At 41.2% G+C, this 19,362-nt stretch overlaps 1 protein-coding gene and 1 non-coding gene across 3 annotated transcripts in view; one reads left to right on the forward strand and one right to left on the reverse strand.

Annotated features, from left to right (window-relative positions):
* The window catches only part of st6galnac3 (ST6 (alpha-N-acetyl-neuraminyl-2,3-beta-galactosyl-1,3)-N-acetylgalactosaminide alpha-2,6-sialyltransferase 3), a 95,509-nt gene that overhangs the window by 44,723 nt on the left and 31,424 nt on the right, over positions 1-19,362 (reverse strand). For both annotated transcript variants that reach the window (XM_042429386.1, XM_042429387.1), the window contains exon 3: positions 10,459-10,868. In XM_042429386.1, the coding sequence (XP_042285320.1) occupies positions 10,459-10,868 (410 nt within the window). The remainder of the gene's footprint in view (positions 1-10,458; positions 10,869-19,362) is intronic.
* On the forward strand, positions 1,536-1,633 carry LOC121909508. The gene has a single exon (XR_006099466.1). It is a non-coding gene; the product is annotated as a small nucleolar RNA U13 (small nucleolar RNA).

The raw sequence follows: 19,362 nt of genomic DNA on the forward strand, positions 1-19,362 counted from the left end.
GTGACTTTGCCTAAGAGCTGTTCACATTCGCAAATATTGACCGGGAATCTCTTAGACTATGATTATAACATGGAGGAGCTGTTGAACTGAACGGTGTTTCGTTTTTAAACCCCAAACTATTTTAGGATGAGTAAACCTTGACTGCCAGGGGTACTTACACTCATTTTAAGTGGAAGGCAAGAGATTATGAAGTATGATTACACAGCCGTGACATTCACGCTAATAAAAACAGATTAAAATAAAATTCACCCCATATTTGTAGGCCCACGAGAATGGAGCATCTGCTATTAAGTTCATCTAAGATTAAACTGACTCACCCCCGATGATGAATTGCAGATGAAACATCCATTTTTGGTTCTTGTGTCATTTCCAGGGATCGCCAGATGGTCGTGGAGAAAAAAATAAAATAACATATTGTAGACTGGGGAATGGTTTTTACATTACATCACCTGCATCAATGATATAATTGCCTTAGAATAGATTTTATTGAGTGTGTTTGTAAGAGTCAAAATGTGCGTGCACATGAGTTTTGATAAGACACACACACAAAAACCTTTTTCATTTTGGTGCTTTTGTTCCACAGTACCGTGCTTAACAAAGAAGCTATAGCCAGTTTTCCCAGGTATCACATGGAATGACTATGGAGCAACAAGACTTGGGCCAACAGGAGATGTCTAAAGGTGGGTCACAGTAGCACCATCAACTGACTGTTCCAACAGAGCCCCGAGTTCCCAACAAGCTTCAGAAATATGACCCTGACTTTCTGTAAAATAGATTTACATGCATATCCAAAAACAACGTGGAATATCCACAGTGTGTTATTTGCTCAGAAGTGCTTACACACGAAAGCTTAAAACCAGTTAAACTTAAGAGACATTTGAAAACGAAACACACCTCTCACATCAAAAAACCCTTAAGAGATTTTTTGACGTGAGGAGGGAGAACTACAGAGCTAAAAAGACAGTGGTGAGTGAGTACACTACAGTCCCTGATAAGGCCCTGACAGCTTCATATGAAGTGGCATATCTGGTGGCTCAATCGAAAAATCCCCACACTATTGCTGAGAGCCTCATCCGCCCAGCAGCCGTTGCAATGACAAGAGCTATGCGGTGTGAGAAAATAGCTGGCACACTTGAGACTATTCCACTGTCAAATGAAGCTCATGGACAGAGCAAAGAAAAGTGGAAGATTTTTCAAATGGACGAATCAAAGATGTTAAAATGTATGATGAGGATATTTGGTTGGAGGGAACTTGCACAGGTCGCGACCTTTTTAACAACCTGGACAGCAAAATGCATGAAGACAGATCAATTTGGGAAAACTGTGTCATCTGTATGTACAGATGGAGCTCTGGGGGTGGGGTTGTAGTGGCTATTGACCCACTACACTCCAGATATTACACATATTTTTCTTCAAAACATAGGATGAGAAAAATCTATGCTTCTCACCAAGTCGCTCCGATCATCCAGATAGAAGTAATATCTTTGTAAATTATCAGCTCCACCAGAACACGCATCGCAATGATTTGTTGTTGCACACTTTCGGTTCAAACAGATGATCAGTGTGTTCACAGAAAATTGTGAAAAGTGCTGCCTTAACCTTGTTACGCTCTGCACCTCAAGCCCATCTGAACTTGAAAAAGTAGAACTGTTGTTCCTTCGCTTAAAAATCACAATTTTTTTATCAGAGGAAGCGAAGATGAAAAGTTAGCGTGACAAAAGGCATGTGTGGTGTGAGATTGTGAGATCTATGTCAATTACACGAGTGTCACGGTCAAAACGTGAGACTCGGCAGCTATGGTTTCACACAGAGGTCAAGATGGCTCTCTTGGGATAAAGTATTGACGAGATTGTTTGAGCGGCGTGACGAGGTCTGTATGTCATCAGATCGTGGTTTTTCCCTCACTGACCATCTGACTGACCCGAAGTGTGCTGCGTATTTTGCAGGCATGTTTTGACAAACTGAACTGTCAAAACATGCGACAGCATTGAAAAGGAAGCTGGAGCGATGGGCCGTGCGAGTCGAGGAGGGCGGTGTTGAAATGTTCCCTGAACTCGAGGACTTCATGGACAGTTATGACATAAGCATCCAAACAATGAAAGGCGTTATTACCACTCACCTCAGACGCCTGCTTGGCAGTGTCAACAGATATTTCCCTAAAGACGACATGCCAGAGAGATACGACTGGATACGCCAGCCTCCAATGCACAACACCTGTCATGAGAGGTCATAAGGAACCGTAGGATGTCCTGTTTTACTTCTCCTCTGACTGCACATTACAGACTGTTTTTGCATCACGCACACTGGGAGAATTCTGGCTGTCAGTAATGGATGTACAACGGATGCAACGGATGTACTTATTCCTTTTAGATCTACAGATTTATGTGAGAAGACATTTTCCACACTGACATTCATCAAGAGCAAATACAGATCACGGCTCATCAGAGTTGAAGATGATCATTGTGTGGCGTTCTCCGACATAAAACCAAGAATACAGTTGCTTTTGTTCAAATAAGTAGACTGAGCCATCCCACTAAAATGTGTGAGGGGAAGTGAATGATGTCCCTGCTTCGTAACAAAAGAACAAGAATGAACTGATTGATATTAGGCAACAAGGCTTTAAATGGAAGTCTGAACAGACAGAATCTCCATTATTACAGGAAAATGTACTGAATACTGATACAGAATAGGTGTAAACAGATATGAAAAGAGTTCTTAAACTAAGGTGTGCAAGGCCATCAGGATATATACTCTGTTTTTATACATGTTAACAGGCTCCATTACCTCAGTAATAGGAGAATGTAAATTTTATCTATTATTGCTCTTTTAGGCCTAAAGCAGATATGTGACTGACTGTGAAGGTGCTGTTATTTCAATAAAGCTAAAAACACTAATTAAAACAAAAATCGAATTAGTTGTTATTCTGTCTGCGGGCAAAGCAATGGTCTTCTCGTATGAGTTTTACAGCTTTCATGTGTTATATTACAGTAATCCCTGAACAGCCTCAGGCAGACAGTTTATTCAATGTGTTCAATGAGTTTGCATTGAGGTGAAGTGGAGGGGTTCACTTCACCTCAATGAAGGTTGGTGTTTGGGGGGGTTCAAACACCAACCTGATTATTCTGGGGGGTCATGACTTGAAAAAGCTTGAGAACCACTGTTTTAAGGATAACATCTGTGTATATATGTTCAGTTTGTGTCACTTTTTTTTAGGTTTGTCGCCACTGACTCTGCACTGCACAAACCTATTGTTACTTAAATCTGGGGACTGACACTTAGTCTCAGTTAGTCTTTTCCTTTTTTCATTGTACCACAGTTGAGTTCTCACATTACTGATGCATTCACACTCTGTCAACTCTCATCTGACAACAACAGTAAGAAACCAAAGTCCTCTTTAGAAATAATCCCTCGAGCAAATGTCATCTTACATGTTTTACTGTCACATCCATGTCTTCTTATTTTGAACGTCTGTACAGGAGTTCATTTCCAGACAGATGTGACACTATAAAACTTTGTACGTAAAAATATGTAAATGTTAATCTTTTTTTCATGCTGTCTGCGTTGCAGGGTGATTGGAGGAAATGCAAACTAGTGAAGACAGAGGTGAATGAGCTATAATCTCTATAAACTGATATCTGCATATGAATGCAGAATCCAATTCAATTCAATTTTATTTATATAGAACCAAATCATAAAAAAAAGTTGTCTCAGTGCACTTTTCACATAGAGCAGGTCTAGACCGTAATCTTTAATTTAAAGTCCCCTCATGAGCAAGCACTTGGCGACAGTGGCGAGGAAAAACTCCCCTGGAAGAGAATCTGTAGGCAAGATTTTGGTACTGGAAGCCTTCTGGTTTCCGTTTGTAGTCCGAGTAGTATTGACCAATCAAGTTTGAGTGGGCTTTGGTTGCATGCAGGTAAACAGTCCGTGTGGAGCGCAAAAGAGGCAATCTCGGAACCCATCGGCTATCGTCTGATGACGATTTAGCTTCTTTTTTTTCTTTTTAGCTTTTTAAAACATTTATCTGCAATCATATGCATAGAGATTAGCTGAAATGTCATCTTGACCGTCTCTAGTTGCTAATCGGACTGTAAACAACGACCAGTGCACAGAACAGAAAGTTTTGGCCCAGATATCCGTTATCCAGATATCCACAGGCTACACCAGAAGCCCTGAAATATTGGCCGTTGTCCCCAGAGGCTAAATCGTCGACAGGTAGATAGCTGATGGATTGAATGAGCTTTAACTAAATGACACCTGTGTTCTCTTGAAACTAAAGGTTACTAGTGGAGTTTCTGACAACTCAAAAGCACGTCCCTGTATTGTTTGCATCTCGTGCTGTACAACGTGCATAAGGTGCACACGAAGACACCAATACAAGCACTGAGGTAACGTGACAAACACTTTATCTGACTGCAGATGCAAATACAAAATTGTACCGTATGTTTGTGTCAGATTTGTCCATCAAATGAAGGGTTTGTAATAGTTTTAGATGTCTTTGTTTGCCAGAACAGGACTTGAACTTGACAACATAAAGTTTGTAATATTAAAAACAAGTCAGTGTTAATCTATTCAGAAGCTGTATGTGTTGCAGAATGATTGGGAGAAATGTAAATGGGAGTAAATGGTTGATAACTAAATGACATCAGTATTTCCTTGTAATTAAAGGTCACCCGTGAAATTTTTGACCACTTGTAGAGCAATATTTGATGAGCCTGTCCTCATACTGTACGTATCTCATGCTCTGTGACGCACGCAGGGACTCATATAATCAGCATTCAAATGGCGTGACAAACATTTCGGGCAACTGTAGGTGCAAATACAAGTGTGCAGTGGATGTTGGTGTTGGATTTGTCTATCAAATGAAAGGTAACAGCTGCGTGATATCGATGTCTTCTTGTTTTAGACGTCTTTGTTTGCCAGGACAGAAGGTAATTATGAGTCAGATGTGACAAGTCAAACCAAATTTCACTCTGTATGCACTGCAGAATAATTTGGGAAAATTAAATTTTAAGTAGACAGATGTACAGTAAATGGACTATAATTAAATATATGTAATGAGCGGGGCCTTGTACTGATTGCATCTCATGCTGTACCTGACAAGCAGAAGCACAGAGGTGATGTGAGGAACATTTCTTTCAACCGTAGATGCAGACGTAAATGTATAGTGGATATTAGAGTTAGAATTGTGGGCCAAATGTTATGTAATGATTTTAGGACATTCCTACCTCAGCTGGAAACATCTTTTCAGTTGCTAGCTAGGCCTTCAGTCAAATTTGCCTAATGTATTTGCCTATAAAGGCAGTTTTGTTGTCTATTACATGAAAGGGGATTAACAGCTGTATAACATCCTGAAGTTTCACACAATTCTAAAATGTGCCAAAATAAAAAGATGGAAAATAAAACCACAAACTGAAGCTGTAAACACAACCTTTAAAACTCCCCGCCAGACATATTTTAAGAGATATAAACTTATTCTGCAAAGAATAATAATTTGTTTGTGCACTGGAGAATTCAAGTTTCAACATCACACTTGAGTAAGTTGCATACTGGACAACAATTGGCTCCAAACTAGTTGTGATGTCACAGATCACGCTTGTAGCTACACGCCTTAAACTCAGATTTCAGGTGAGCACAAAGAATCTTTTCCCCTTCAGCAGATGAATGTAAAAACAGCCTTCGAGTGTCAAATTCTGCACTTACATCAACCTGTCCAGTGAAGCACAAACATCCAACTTTAGGAAAAAGAAGAAAAACACATTTTTCAAGGTCATGACCCCGCCACTTTTTTGCAACAGAGCTCCAGCCATTTCAAATCAGTGAGAAGAGATAATAGAGACAGAATAGAGAAATCTCTCGTGTATAATAACCAAAACTATCCTACATTCTTCTACAGCAAATATTGTGTTTGTGTTGTGTCTCATCACTCATAGTAACAGCCTGTTTGGGAAAATAGGTTTTCAGGGCCTTTAAGTCATAAGAAAAAACACAGTGAAAAAAAAAACACGTTTGTTTCCAATGAAAAAAACAAAGGTGACCTTTAGGGTTGTATGAAACTTTCTAAATGTTAAAACGATTGAAGGGATGTAACGCTAAGGAATCCTGATTCTTGGCATGGGAAACAGCTTCCTATAATAAATAGGCACTCAGAAGGATAAATAAAAATGCCCAAATAAACGTCAGAACCAGAGGGAAGGTATCTCACCTGTGCAAACACACACACATGCACACAAACATCCACTATGAAGGTGCAGCTGACTGGGAAGCAGAGACCCGGGTCACGCAGGCCCAGGTGGCGGTGCTGTAAACTGACAGTGTGATTTAAGTCCTGTGTTGTCGTAAGGTCTGTTATCTCCTGCCGCTAACAGGGCCACGCCGATACAGTCCGACAGCCAACGGCTGCGGCTCAGGAGGTAGTGCTGATAACGGATAGGTTCAGCCTGTGCAACTTCCAGCCGCACTGCACAATTACATGAATCATATGTTTAAGCGGCTGTCAAAATACATTTACACCCAGGTTGTGGTCAGACTTTTTGTCTTGAGTTGATTTTTTTTCTGCCTATTTCTTTTAGATTATTTTTTTTTGAGGCAGCTCACTGAAGAGAGTGATAGGACGGACGGACGAGAGAAGAAGAAGACAAGCCACAATAGTCTCTGGCCGGATTTGAACCCCTGACGTCATTATGACGTCACCTTAGGCAGCTGAGTCATCAGGATACATTTTCCTCTTTGTTTGAAGGTGCATACAAACAGAAGTTTTCTCCCTCAGTAAACAAAGACAATGCTCACCGGCAGAATCCATCCTGTGTATGTAATGATGTTGAATCTATTGTCAGTTCGATAATTGGATGATGAAAGGTTTAGAACATCTCTGTTCATCCTCAAAGAAACTCCTCACAACATTATTATTATATTATAATATTATATTTAGACGGTATATGTATGCTGTGTATATATGATACACAAGTCTTCATGGTATGCTGTATTTACAGTTAGTATACAAGATATTGCATCATTGGACATCAATCAAACTTATATTGCCACTGTCAATTAAAGGGCAGGTCAATTATTTTCTTATATCCTTCTGTGGTTTCACATTAGTGTTCCATATGTATTCAAATCTGTACATAAGTATATATGTTTTAGTGTCAAAATGCCATTTTCCCAAGCCTTTCTAAAATCCCACGTGACCTGACGTAGGTTTCTGCATGATGACGTTATAAACAGATATAAACTCCCTCGCCTGCCTAGCCAGTAGCCACAGAGACGGACCGAGCACTCACTGTTGCTGCTACTCTGCTAAACATGCTAACAGACACACAGACGCACACAGACGGAGCACTTACTATTGCTGCTGCTCAAAGTTTAAAAAATAAACTCTGAGCTCTCCTCCCACCAGTAAACGGCTCCGGATCAGAGCAGAATCTGGCGTGACTCAGGGGTGTTAATTGTCTCGAAGAGCTCCCGGAGAGCTCTGGCTCTGCTCCCAGCTCTCTCCTCCAGAGCTCCCGGCACTCAGCATGTCACCTTTGGTCCATTATTTCGTAGTGAGAAAGTTGGCAACCCTACTTATGACCCACGAGAAGTGTGTGGCGGCGTACGTATCTACAAAGACTCTGCCCTCTGCCTGTATTTTCTTATTTTCTTATTATTTTGCTGTGTTTGGGACGCTTCTGGACGGAAACCTTTGCCAGCAACCAGGTTACATCACTATCTCCGTCTCTCTCCTCTGCTCCGCTCTGCTCTTTGTCTCTGTGTCATGGATGTATAAAGAGCTGCAGGTCTGTGTATCTGTTTGACCGAGGGCGGGGCTGAGCTACACACACACGCAGAGCAGAGAGGCCACAGCAGACAGGATGAAGCTCTGCTCTTCACACAAAATCTGGCAATGCGGCACCTTCCCGCAGGGTTGTGCGGAGCTGTGGGAGTGTTTATTTATGCTTTAGAACATAACTGTCATAAAGAAAATAACGTTTTATTTATCTGATTCACGGCTTTGTTCTCGCCAGCACCGCTCGCTCTCTTCATTCACTCTCTAGCTCGCTCATTCGACTACTGCTGATCTCTCTTTCTCTCTCTCTCTGGTGTCGAGCCAGGGAGGAGCAACCAACAATTTCTGCACAGTATACCTTTAAGTACTTATTTACTAGGCTTTTTCTCCAACTCTCAATCTTTTTCAGGCTCATTGTCAAGTTTTCTGCAGCACTCTTTAAGCACCTTGTTGCGCTTGTGTCAAGTGGAACAGGGAACTGAATGTCGAAGCACTTATTCTCAGTGGCTCCTCTTATTCAAATGATTGAATATAAATGTAAATATGTGTCTTTTCCATGAACGTATAAACGTACACAAAACCTGCTTAGAATCAGCCTTGGAATTAGGACACACTGCAGCTGGTGTCTATTATAAGGTTTCATCTTGGTCTTGTACAGCTGGTCCTTATTTGCTCTTGACACCTTTTTCAACCAGCTGCTGACTTGAAATCAGCTTAACCTGGTCATGGATTTGACTCACATTGGACTGAGGTGGACTTTACTAAAGCCTTGCTTAGAATCTCATAACCCCTCCACCTTCCGAGTCTTTCTGAACTTCAATTTCTTCTTCTCTGTCCAGGAGTGGCTGAGCTTCCTGACAGACGGCTGCGTCTCGTTTTAAATTGCTAGCTGAGAGAAGGTTACTCGGTCGACCGGCCAGCCAGTCAGCCGGCGCTGCGTTCCGCCTGATCAGCAAGTCGAAGCTGAGACGCTGCGTCTCACAGGCTGCTCGCGGCAATCTGGATAATTAGAGTTGTGTTCGATCACTGTTCCATCTCCACCATGCTGATGATTATCCACGGCACCATGCGGCAAGCACTGACAGTAAACCAGTGAACACACACACACACACACACACACATACACATGAATGACAGGGAAAAGGCAGACAAGCTGCTCCAGAAAGAGTGTTTTCAGACTGTTGTATGTTATGTTGCTGTGGACTTGAAGACATTAATAAATCTAGTTCGCATGGATGAGTGGTGAAAATGATGTGAAGTAGTTTATTTCTGGATTTGTTCAGTGTGTTGAATTGTTGTGGACTGAAATCTAGTGTCCATGAGTGAGGGTGAGTAACATTAAAAACTGTGGTTTATTTTTGGAGTTATGTACTGTATAAACTCCCTCCTCTGCCTCTGATTATATTTAAATATACGGTGTTCCAGCTGTCTTTCAGGCTAATTTAAAAAAAGGCTGTTACCATGGACACTAATTACCTCTCAATACTAGAATACGTGCAGCCAAGTTTAAAACAAACACAAACAATGACGGACAGGAAGGGAAGCAAACATATAGACAAACCTCCCAGCTCTCATCACATATTCATTAGATGTGGTTCATTGTTACACCTCCAGTTTGGTCTCTGTTACCAATCAGTAATGATTGAAGCACTGCATCACCCCCAGGAGCATTATGTCCTGTAATGAGATTCTTCTCCCCGAGCATCCCTCCCTAATCCCACATCTCTATCTGTGCTTTGCGAGCCTTCGGAGCAGCTGAGCCAAGCTGAATACGGACGCTCTACATGAAATTCAGTGTTAACCCTGCCATCGTGAATAAGAAAAAGACAATGGAGCTGAAATGGAATGGATGCTATGCCTATTACCGAACATGTTAATCCTCTTAAGAAGTTAAGAGAGGTCCTGATGACATGTGGGAGAGGCAGGGCCATGGAGCTCTGTGGAAATGAATGGAGGCTTGCTTGAGAAATGAGGTTCATCCTAAACAATAGCAAGCTTGGAGTCTGGTTCTAGTCATTAACCTGCAATTCTCTTAGGGGAATTGATAGAAAAATGAGTAGCTAGGTGGGTCTGTCTTTAAATTACAGAGTACGATTTCGAGCGTAATATGTTGTCGCCAAACGTCTCCGACAAACAATGATGATAGATCTCACAGAACCTATATTCTGCAAGCTTTAAAGGTTATCTTTAACTGATCTGCAGCTTCAAATATTTCACAGCTTTTTGAAAATTCAAAATGCGCCAAGACACTGTCAAAGAAGTTGTGAGACCAGCCGCAACTAGGGTGTTTAGAAAGACTGCCAGAATCATGCTACCTCATTAACCAGATTTTCCCCAGACCGGCATTTGGCTGATGCCTATAACCCAGGCAGTGCATGCTTCTGAGACTCCTCATAAAAGCTTCTCTTTAGAAAATGGTCTCCAGTGCCATGTAGAGCCTCTTTGGGGGGGAAAGTTAAGTAACTCACTTTGATAATGCCTCATGAAAGGGAGGATTTGAGACGAGGAAAGCACAGAACATTGAGCAGACCATCAACCTCGATAAGGTCGATATTATAGCAGCGAACAGAACAGTGAATGTCAAAGTACTGAGTGGTAAATTTGTCAGGGTGAAAAATTGGAAGTCTGCTGAGGAATGTAGTGATGCTGTGCCAAAAAAGAGGAGCAAATAAATACAGAAGACTCACCTGTCTTTTCCCGTCTCCTTCTTGAAGACCATGTCGCAGTAGTTCATCCTGTCCTCTGTGGTGACATAGATGCGTGCGTGAGGGTAGTTCTCCGCCGCCTGTCGCAGCATATTATACACAATGCCCTTGCCGTCCTTCCTCATGTTTCGTAGCGGCCCCCAAACGACGTAGACGGTGTCGTTGCCCTGGCCGAAGAAGTACTGGGGCTTCTGAAGCAGCAGGGGGACGCTGGTGTGCGAGACGACCCTCAGGGTGGTTCGTTGGCCCACGTCGCGCTCAAAGCCCCGTGTCGGCGCGTTGTTCATTCGCCAGATGCAGGGAGAGCGGTCGATCTGCGGGCCGGCAGCCTGGCCCAACATCTGGCCGGAGCTGGACACGATGCTGCAGAGCTCACAGTGCAGCTTAAGGGGCTAGAGGAGAGGAAGCAAGTCAGCTACAGTAATAAGATACTTTATCAGTCCATGAAGGTAAATTATTTATACAGTATATATATATTTTATTATCTGTACTCCACAGTGAGGTTAGAAGGTCAGCTACAGAACAGTGTCCCTAAGTTCCCAATGGCATGAGTGCATGAACCATATGCTCTTGTGAAATCACCCAAATATTCGCTAGTTAAAGTCAGAGCTGATTTCACGTCTTTTGGGGGAAGTCCATGTCAACTGTGAAGTCTTTTGAGACAAGTCCGGGTCACGTCTTAAGGGGCATACTGATCCAAAACATTTGTCACATGTCGTACCCCTTGTGTCTACCCTCATTTCCTGTCTGTCTAGACTGTCCGCTTTCAAATAAAGGCAAGATTGCCAAATAAACAATCATAAGTCATTTGAAACAGTCAAGTCTTAAGTTAAAGTCAATTAGGGCAAGTCCAGGTCAAGTCCCAAGTCATTTGAGATGAGTCCGAGGTACCCTGTGGAGTTTCTGATCTCTAGTATCACAGAAGGGGAAAATTATGTTAGTTTAATAGTTTAATTGGCATTTGATGGAAATTGATGCATAACATTGTTGAACATTGATTATTTTTTGATTATTGATGGTAATTCACATATTTACTTGTTTTGTTGAGTGGTTATGATAGATTATTGTAAGTGTTTGTGACCTTAATTGATTTTAAAGTAATGGTAATTAAGGTTGCGGCCAAAAACGGGGGAACTGTGGGGGAAATATTCGTGTTTTACGGCTCATTATCTGGTCATTTTCTATCCTTGGAGCAGTAGGTCATGACCTTTCTATTTCAGAGCGGTTCACCTTTCTTTCTACTGAGGTTGGCTGGGATATGCAGCTGTCTTGATAAGGCTGGCTGTCTCCTCTGGTAACCAAGGTTAAGTGGAGATATGCTGTGCTTTGTGCAGACGGTCATACTGGTTTCCTCTTAGAATGAACAGCAAGTAACCTGTGTAAGGGCAGTAGTAAGGGCAATGATTTGGTGAAGGCTTTAAACATTATTGTCCAGAGGTAGACGGGAGAATTGAGTGGCATTGCACAGTGTTTCACTTGTACTGTAACTCTGTTCTCCTCAATTGAGCTTCAATAAATGTTCCTGCATAAGACATCCCAGTATAATGACAAGTTCTTCACTTTGTTAACCAGCTCCAGCAATTTCCTTGACACTATGGGACATTTTTTTTATGAGTGGGTCCCCTTTTTGTTTGTCTTGGTCACATGCACATAAGAAACGCGATACACAGTTCTGCCAATGGTTTCACATTATTCCAGTGATCTACAGGTGGATTCAATGCACCAATAAAAGCATCAATGCACCAGCAAAGACAGGAAAGAAGAAGCATGAATATAGGATTCAAAATACTTTTAAAAAATGGGCTTTGGAAATATTTTATGAAGAAGGACATGCATTCAACACTTTTGTTGGACCTCAGGGACACACGCAATACGTTTCAATGAGAAATACTGAACCTAAACTCCACAGTCCTTTCACTGTACATCTCAAGTGAAGTCTAAAATGAATCGATAAAAGTCCACCTCAAGTCTCAAATCATATCATCTGAATACAACCTCTAGCTTTTATTTTCAACTATTAAAAAAGTGACAAATATTTGTCTAATATGACTAACTGAGAAGTGATTTGTTAAAAGATGGGAATCACAATAAGACAAGGACTGTTTTAAAATGTTGTAAAGATACTAAATGACTCAAAGTGTGACTTTCCTCTAAAATATATACTGTATCTCATGTTTCATTCTCATCCTTTAATGTTGTTATAACTTGTGATACCATAGATATATATTTTATACGTGCGCAATAATATCAAAGTGATGTTTTGGCAAGGGGCTTATGTGATCAGCACATAAAATAAATGCATTTGGTAATTATTAATAAAAAAATATTCATCAGGGTTTTACAGCTCCATATAATTTTCTTTTATTTCCTAAGATTACTGTCACTGTGCCCAGAACTAACATTGATTAAGTTAATTGAATGTGGGACCTCAGAGGTTACAACAGAGTCTTACTGCGATGATGCAGAACAGAGAGCCAAAGACATTGTATAATTTATCTTACTATATACTGTATATATATCTTATTATAATTTACTGGAGCAAGGGGATTTGTAATGAATCTTCAATAACTGCTCTTAGCTACACTTTGCCAAAGGAGGGAGTAAGCCCTCTCTGAATCCGAAATGGGAGATTTACCTAATTGAAGCTAATATGCTCGGTTTGTGATGAGATTAAACTTACTTAAGTGAATGAATGCAAGAGAAAGTTAGAAAAGAAAAAGCATTGTGTCATGACTAAGCCCTGTTTGATCATTTGCTTAATGGAGAATAACTGTAATGTCATTGGTTTGAATACAAATTGCATTTGTGCTGCATTTTTGGCCCGCTGTTTAGGGCGGCGAACATGAAAATCTCTCTTGCATGTTCTGCGTTTAATCAACAAACAAGAGAGTTTTAGTGTGTAAACAGAATCACACAAGACAATCCAGTAAACTGTTACAACGACACATGACTCATAGCTGCACATACACCAGGATCAACTGCTTAGAAGGGAAACAATGGATTTTTTTTTCCTTATCAGACATAATTCTTGCATGCAATACAACAACAAAGCTACCTGCTATTGCTTTTCCTCCCATGTATGGGATCAGTCATGGGTTAAGAAATGATCTCTGGACCTGGGCTGGTAGCTCTCCATTTACTGGGTGGTTGAGACACACATCACCGCAGCCTTGAGCTGTCAGCAGCTCGTCCATCATCACCCGCTGCCCCTCAGCCCAGCTCATAACTCCATCACACCTCTCAGCACACACAGATTGGCTGGGCTCTGTGGGGAACACTGCGTGGCTCGCTGCATGTGAGACGCACGGGTTTGTGACTGTAAACTGAGGAGCACTTGAGCAAGGCATTTACAGTAACCTACAACTGCATCAGTAGAGCTGCTCAGTGGCAGAAAGGGAGAGGACTGAGGTTGAACTGAAGCAGAGAACTGATTCATTGTCCTGCAAGGTTCATTTAAAAACAAACACGAGCATTTGAGTAGTTAGAATATACTCACAAAAATAAAAGCAGCAATGAACAGTATTTGCTTCCCATGAACACTAATCACTAATAAAGTTTCTTTTATTTATTATATAAGACTGGAATCTAGCTCCAGACCAATATGTGAATATTGCATCGTGTAAATCAATAAAATGTTACGGCCTAGTCCTCCTCTCAGCTGTGATTCATGCTTCAATTTCATGTTCACGATGGTGCTGTTTCACTGTAGCATGCAGTAATTGCAAGCAGAGTGCACTTTTATAATCCCAATAATTTTGGCACTCACTGATAAGTACAGAATCTACTCAGCAAAGCCTCCGATTTTAATGCACAAGTGTGTTCAAAAATAAAGTGGGTTATTTAAAAAAGCAGGCCTAATGTCGAGGACACGGTCATGATTAAATTATAGCACTGGGATGGGGAACCTAACCTTGACGTTCATTAAAATGCTCTAAACACGATTAATTGATAGGCAATAATTACTACATTAATGTGCCAAGTCCCAGTCTAAAATGCGTGATCATTCTGCTTAAAAATTCATTGATTTAGCTGTCGCTGTATACGCTGGAAAAAGCAACAGATTAACTTCTAATGCTCCTTGTGGGGGGAAAAACATTACTTACTAAACACATGCAAAAAATTTGAGAATTTCTTTTCATTTAATAAGCTGTAGTTTTTGCTCAGTTTTTCTACTGTCACTATTTGAAACTTAAAAAAGCAGGTTCAATGTCAAGGACAAGTTGCAGCCTAGAAGTTATTCTCAAATCAAACTCTGCACACCTGGTTTTGTGATCCTTCCCTCTAAGGGGACAAGTGGACCCAAACTATACCAGCAAAACGCCCCCCACAGCATAACAGAGCCACCAGATCCCCTCACTGTAGGGGGGGCAAGCATTGAGGCCTGTACTGGTTTTTCCTTTAATTTGTCACCCGTCTGTATCTTCTCCTGCGTATCTTCAAGACACATGACTGAAGACAAGAATAAAGACTCTATAATATAACAGCGGGTGGCGATAATTCTCTGCCTCATTGCAATTATCCATTAAAATGAAGATGGCAACCATCAGCTTATATTAATGCATCCATGATTTGCATTTGAGTTTGCACTGAAAAGTGTAAAAAATAAGAAGAAAGAAAGAAAGAAAGAAAAAAGTGCAAAGTTTGGGTGAGATCCTGGATAGAGGGTTGTGGGTAATGTGGACTGTAGAGCATACAGAGGGAGCTGGTGGTGATTGTAGTTTGTAAAATGAAGCTAACTTCAGGTTCCTCTGTTTCAGTTGTCCAGCGCTTTCTCACGCCACAAACCTTTTTGCTTGCTATTTCCATTCTCTCTTTTATTTATTTACCGGTACATCTATCATTATGTGAATGACTTGGATCTTTACATATCACGCACTAAATGATTTTATCTGCCAACTGTCAAAACCGACCGACCCAGACTGACACCGACCCGCTTCAACTCGCACCGATCAGCCTAAATCATATTCATAATTGGCTCAACAGTCGTCATGTGTGTCCCCGGCTTTAGCTAAATCTGAAACACACACATTTCTCAGTGTATGCATGTATAAATAAAACAAAGTCTTACCTACATTTACATTTTTAAGGCTTGTTGGATAGTTTTGTATTTAGCCCGCACTAAAGCTGTTATGTTTGTAAGTTATGCTACAGCTTGTGAGGCTACAGTGATTTTCTTTTTCGTTTAGTTGTTTGCTTATAATCGGACAGCATTACAGAAGTTCCATAACAATTGATTTACACATCATTTAAGTCTTTACTAGCTGAGGTATTTCTTCTTTAGTGTAATGTGCAACTTGATTTAGTAAATCACTAGTTTGAAACTAGCTAGTATCTTTAAGAAGAACTCATTAAATTATTAACAAAACGATCCAGAAATAAAAGTATTTTCCCTCCACGTTGGCCATCGTCTATATCTCAAAGGGCCTGAATTTAACATTTTCAGGTCTAAATGAAAATATTGAATCTCTGTACTACACCAGGAGCATAAATGTAAAGTGCCACAAGACAAATGTTTTCTATTTTTCCTGAAAAGCAGAGCAGGAACAATTTATCACACCTGGGGACAGACTCAATCAAATGAGGAAAATAAGGCAGACTATTCCCATGCTACCAGGTTATGCATTATACATGCTTGCGAGGGGTTTATAACGCCTCGAATGACACCTCACTGTGGATCATGTGAGATTGCCTTGCTGTGCAGGAGAAATATTGCTGCTTCTTAAGGTGTTGCTGTGTGCTTAACAGAGGCTGACAGCTCACACAGCAGGCTTTCACTCCGGACATAATCGCTCACGACACCCAGCACAAGAGTATCACCTTGACCAGACCTCTACAATTCCATCCATCCTTTGTCAGAAATTTTGGAGGCACGCAGCACACTTTTGACACTCACGTTCGGGCTAATCACTGCCCCTTTCAATTTGCTGTAGCAAACTCACTGGTGAGACAATTTGAGCCGAAAATAGGCCTAATTCTGCAGAAGCTGCCAGTCTTTCCTATGATTTGCATAAATCTCCACTGGGAGAGGGCAGTGATTTAAGCAGGCTTGTCTGGAAGCAGAAGGAGGTGCAGACGTAGAGATTGGTGTAAGACGTGATTGCCTCTGGGCCCATGTTGTGTGGATGAAACTCTCCGGAGGCAGAGGATGACTCTCCGCATTAATCTGCCAATATCAGCCTGAAGTATATAAGGCATCCACTTCTCATGAAGGACCAGTGCATCCAGTGCAACTCCAGGTCGAGCTGTATTGCTACCTGAACAGAAAGCACGAGTGAATTCTCATTCGCTGCCGGATGGGAATGTCGCATACATCTCTACGAGCGAAATATAAGATATGCTTGCATGACTACCCAATAACCACTAGTATGAGCATAATTTCAGTTTTCGCCGGCTGCCTCCCCAAACAACAAACACACAGCTTGGTTTTTACATTTTGATGTGGTGGGAATTAAAAGGCTTTGATATTTCAATTTCCATAAATTGTGCGGGGAATATGCAGCACAGAGCTGTTTGAAGGCAGAAGAATAGGATCACGGACATGGGTGTTTGGAATTACAAAGAAATAATGCCCGCAGGAGACATCAAACAGGCATTTTCAGATCCATCACACAGAACGTGATATAATGAATTAAGAAAATCCTAAAGGAGGTGCTGCTTTCGCATGAGTGCATTTGAATACACCGTCATTATCGAAGTGAACCTGTGCGATGGCAGGTTAATGTTAACGGAAGGTTATAGAATATGAATGTACCATAAATGAAAAGGTTACCCGTGTATGATGCAGTTTATGATACTTAAACTGTAATATGAAAAACATGTAAGCTCATTGTAAAACATTAGACGCTTTCATGTTAAGACTGCAGTGTGAAAAAGGGTCTAAAGCTCCAATAAATAACTTTCTGTACATTTATTGAGCTGTACATGAAATGATGTTTAAACTATAAGCTTTTTTATTTTGTTTTTATTTATTTAATCTTTATTTAATCGAGAAGTCTGACTGAGATTAAGATCTCTTTTTCAAGAGAGACCTGAGTAGGCAGAAAGTACACAATAAACAAGGAATTCATTTTAAAAAGTTACACAAATCATAAAAAACATCAGATAATGAAGCTTTAAAATCCCCAAAAGGAATATAAGACTCAAGTTTGAGGGCAGTTTGCAGTTCAGTCCATTTAAAAGGTGCCAGTTCTGCCAACATTAGTGTGAACATGAGGGATATCTAAAGTTAAGTAGTTACTGGATCGTGTAGTTAGTAGATTAAAATGAGAGAAGAGATATGAGGTAGTTTGGAAGCTTCAACAGTAGAGCTTTATAGATGAATAACATGAGATGGCTTTTTCTTCTTGACTGTGAGGAAGTACAACCAACCTTGTGATAAAAAGAACAATGAAGAGTATGAAATTTGTCATTTGTGATAAAGCGTAATACACTATGATACACAACTGCCGTGAAGTGTTGATGGGGCAGCGTGACAATACAGAATATCGCCATAGTCAAGGACAGACATGAAGGTTGACTGCACAATAGTTTTACTGATGAAGGAAGACAAACATCCTTTGATTCTATACAAGAAGCCTAGTTTGATTTTTGAGTCAAATGTTGGTCAAACATGGTGCAGTGCTTAGCGCTGTCGCCTCACAGCAAGAATGTTCTGAGGCCTGTCTGTGTGGGGTTTGCACATTCGCCTCCTGCCTGCGTGGGTTCTCTCCGGGTACTCCGGCTACTTTACCTTGCAAGGCAGCTGGATTTGCGAGATCACACGAGAATCTATCTTGTCAGGCTTCAAGTTATGCACTTGTCTCCTAACCACCAGTGGTTCAGACCAATCAGTGTCATATGAAGATTCATGCGTGATCTTGTGAATCGCAAGGTAAGATGGTGATCGACTGTGATAGAGGGTGATAGACAGTGGTAGATGGCGATAGACTGTGGTAGATGGCGATAGACGGTGATAGACGGTGATAGACAGTGGTAGATGGCGATAGATGGTGATAGACAGTGGTAGATGGCGATAGACGGTGATAGACGGTGATTGACTGTGGTAGATGGCGATAGACGGTGATAGACAGTGGTAGATGGCGATAGACGGTGATAGACAGTGGTAGATGGCGATAGACGGTGATAGACGGTGATAGACAGTGGTAGATGGCGATAGATGGCGATAGACGGTGATAGACGTGATAGACTGTGGTAGATGGCGATAGACGGTGATAGACGGTGATAGACAGTGATAGACAGTGATAGACAGTGATAGACGGTGATAGACAATGATAGACAGTGATAGACGGTGATAGACAGTGATAGATGGTGATAGACAGTGGTAGATGGCGATAGACAGTGGTAGATGGCGATAGACGGTGATAGATAGCGATAGATGGTGATAGACGGTGGTAGATGGTTCATCCAATCACCTGCCAAGTATTTTTTGAAAGTGCCTGCTCTTTTCTAAACAGTTTCTCAGGACAACTTCTCAGATGGTTCTGTGTAACAAAGCATCCGTCACGTTACCGGCTTCCTCCCACAGCCTAAAAACTTGCAGGTTGGGTTAACTACTGACTCTAAATTGCCAGTAGGTGTGAATATGAGTGTGACTGGTTGTTATCTCTGTGATTGACTGGCGACCTGTCCAGGGTGTACTCTCACCCAATGTCAGCTGAGATTGGCTCCAGCTCCCCCATGACCCTCTAGAGGATAAAGAAAATGGATGGATGGATGGAGTCAAATGTTGAATATGAATCTTGAATGATAGTCTGCTGTCAAGCCAAATTCTTAAGTATTTATATGACTCAGCAAGAATAATATGGGTGCCATTTAAAGTTTTAATGGCAGGATAGTCAGAGTTAATGGTGGAAGTGGAGAATACCATGTTCTTGTTCTTTTAAGGTC

This window comes from Thunnus maccoyii, chromosome 12 (genome assembly GCF_910596095.1).
Source record: "Thunnus maccoyii chromosome 12, fThuMac1.1, whole genome shotgun sequence".
Taxonomy (NCBI): domain Eukaryota; kingdom Metazoa; phylum Chordata; class Actinopteri; order Scombriformes; family Scombridae; genus Thunnus; species Thunnus maccoyii.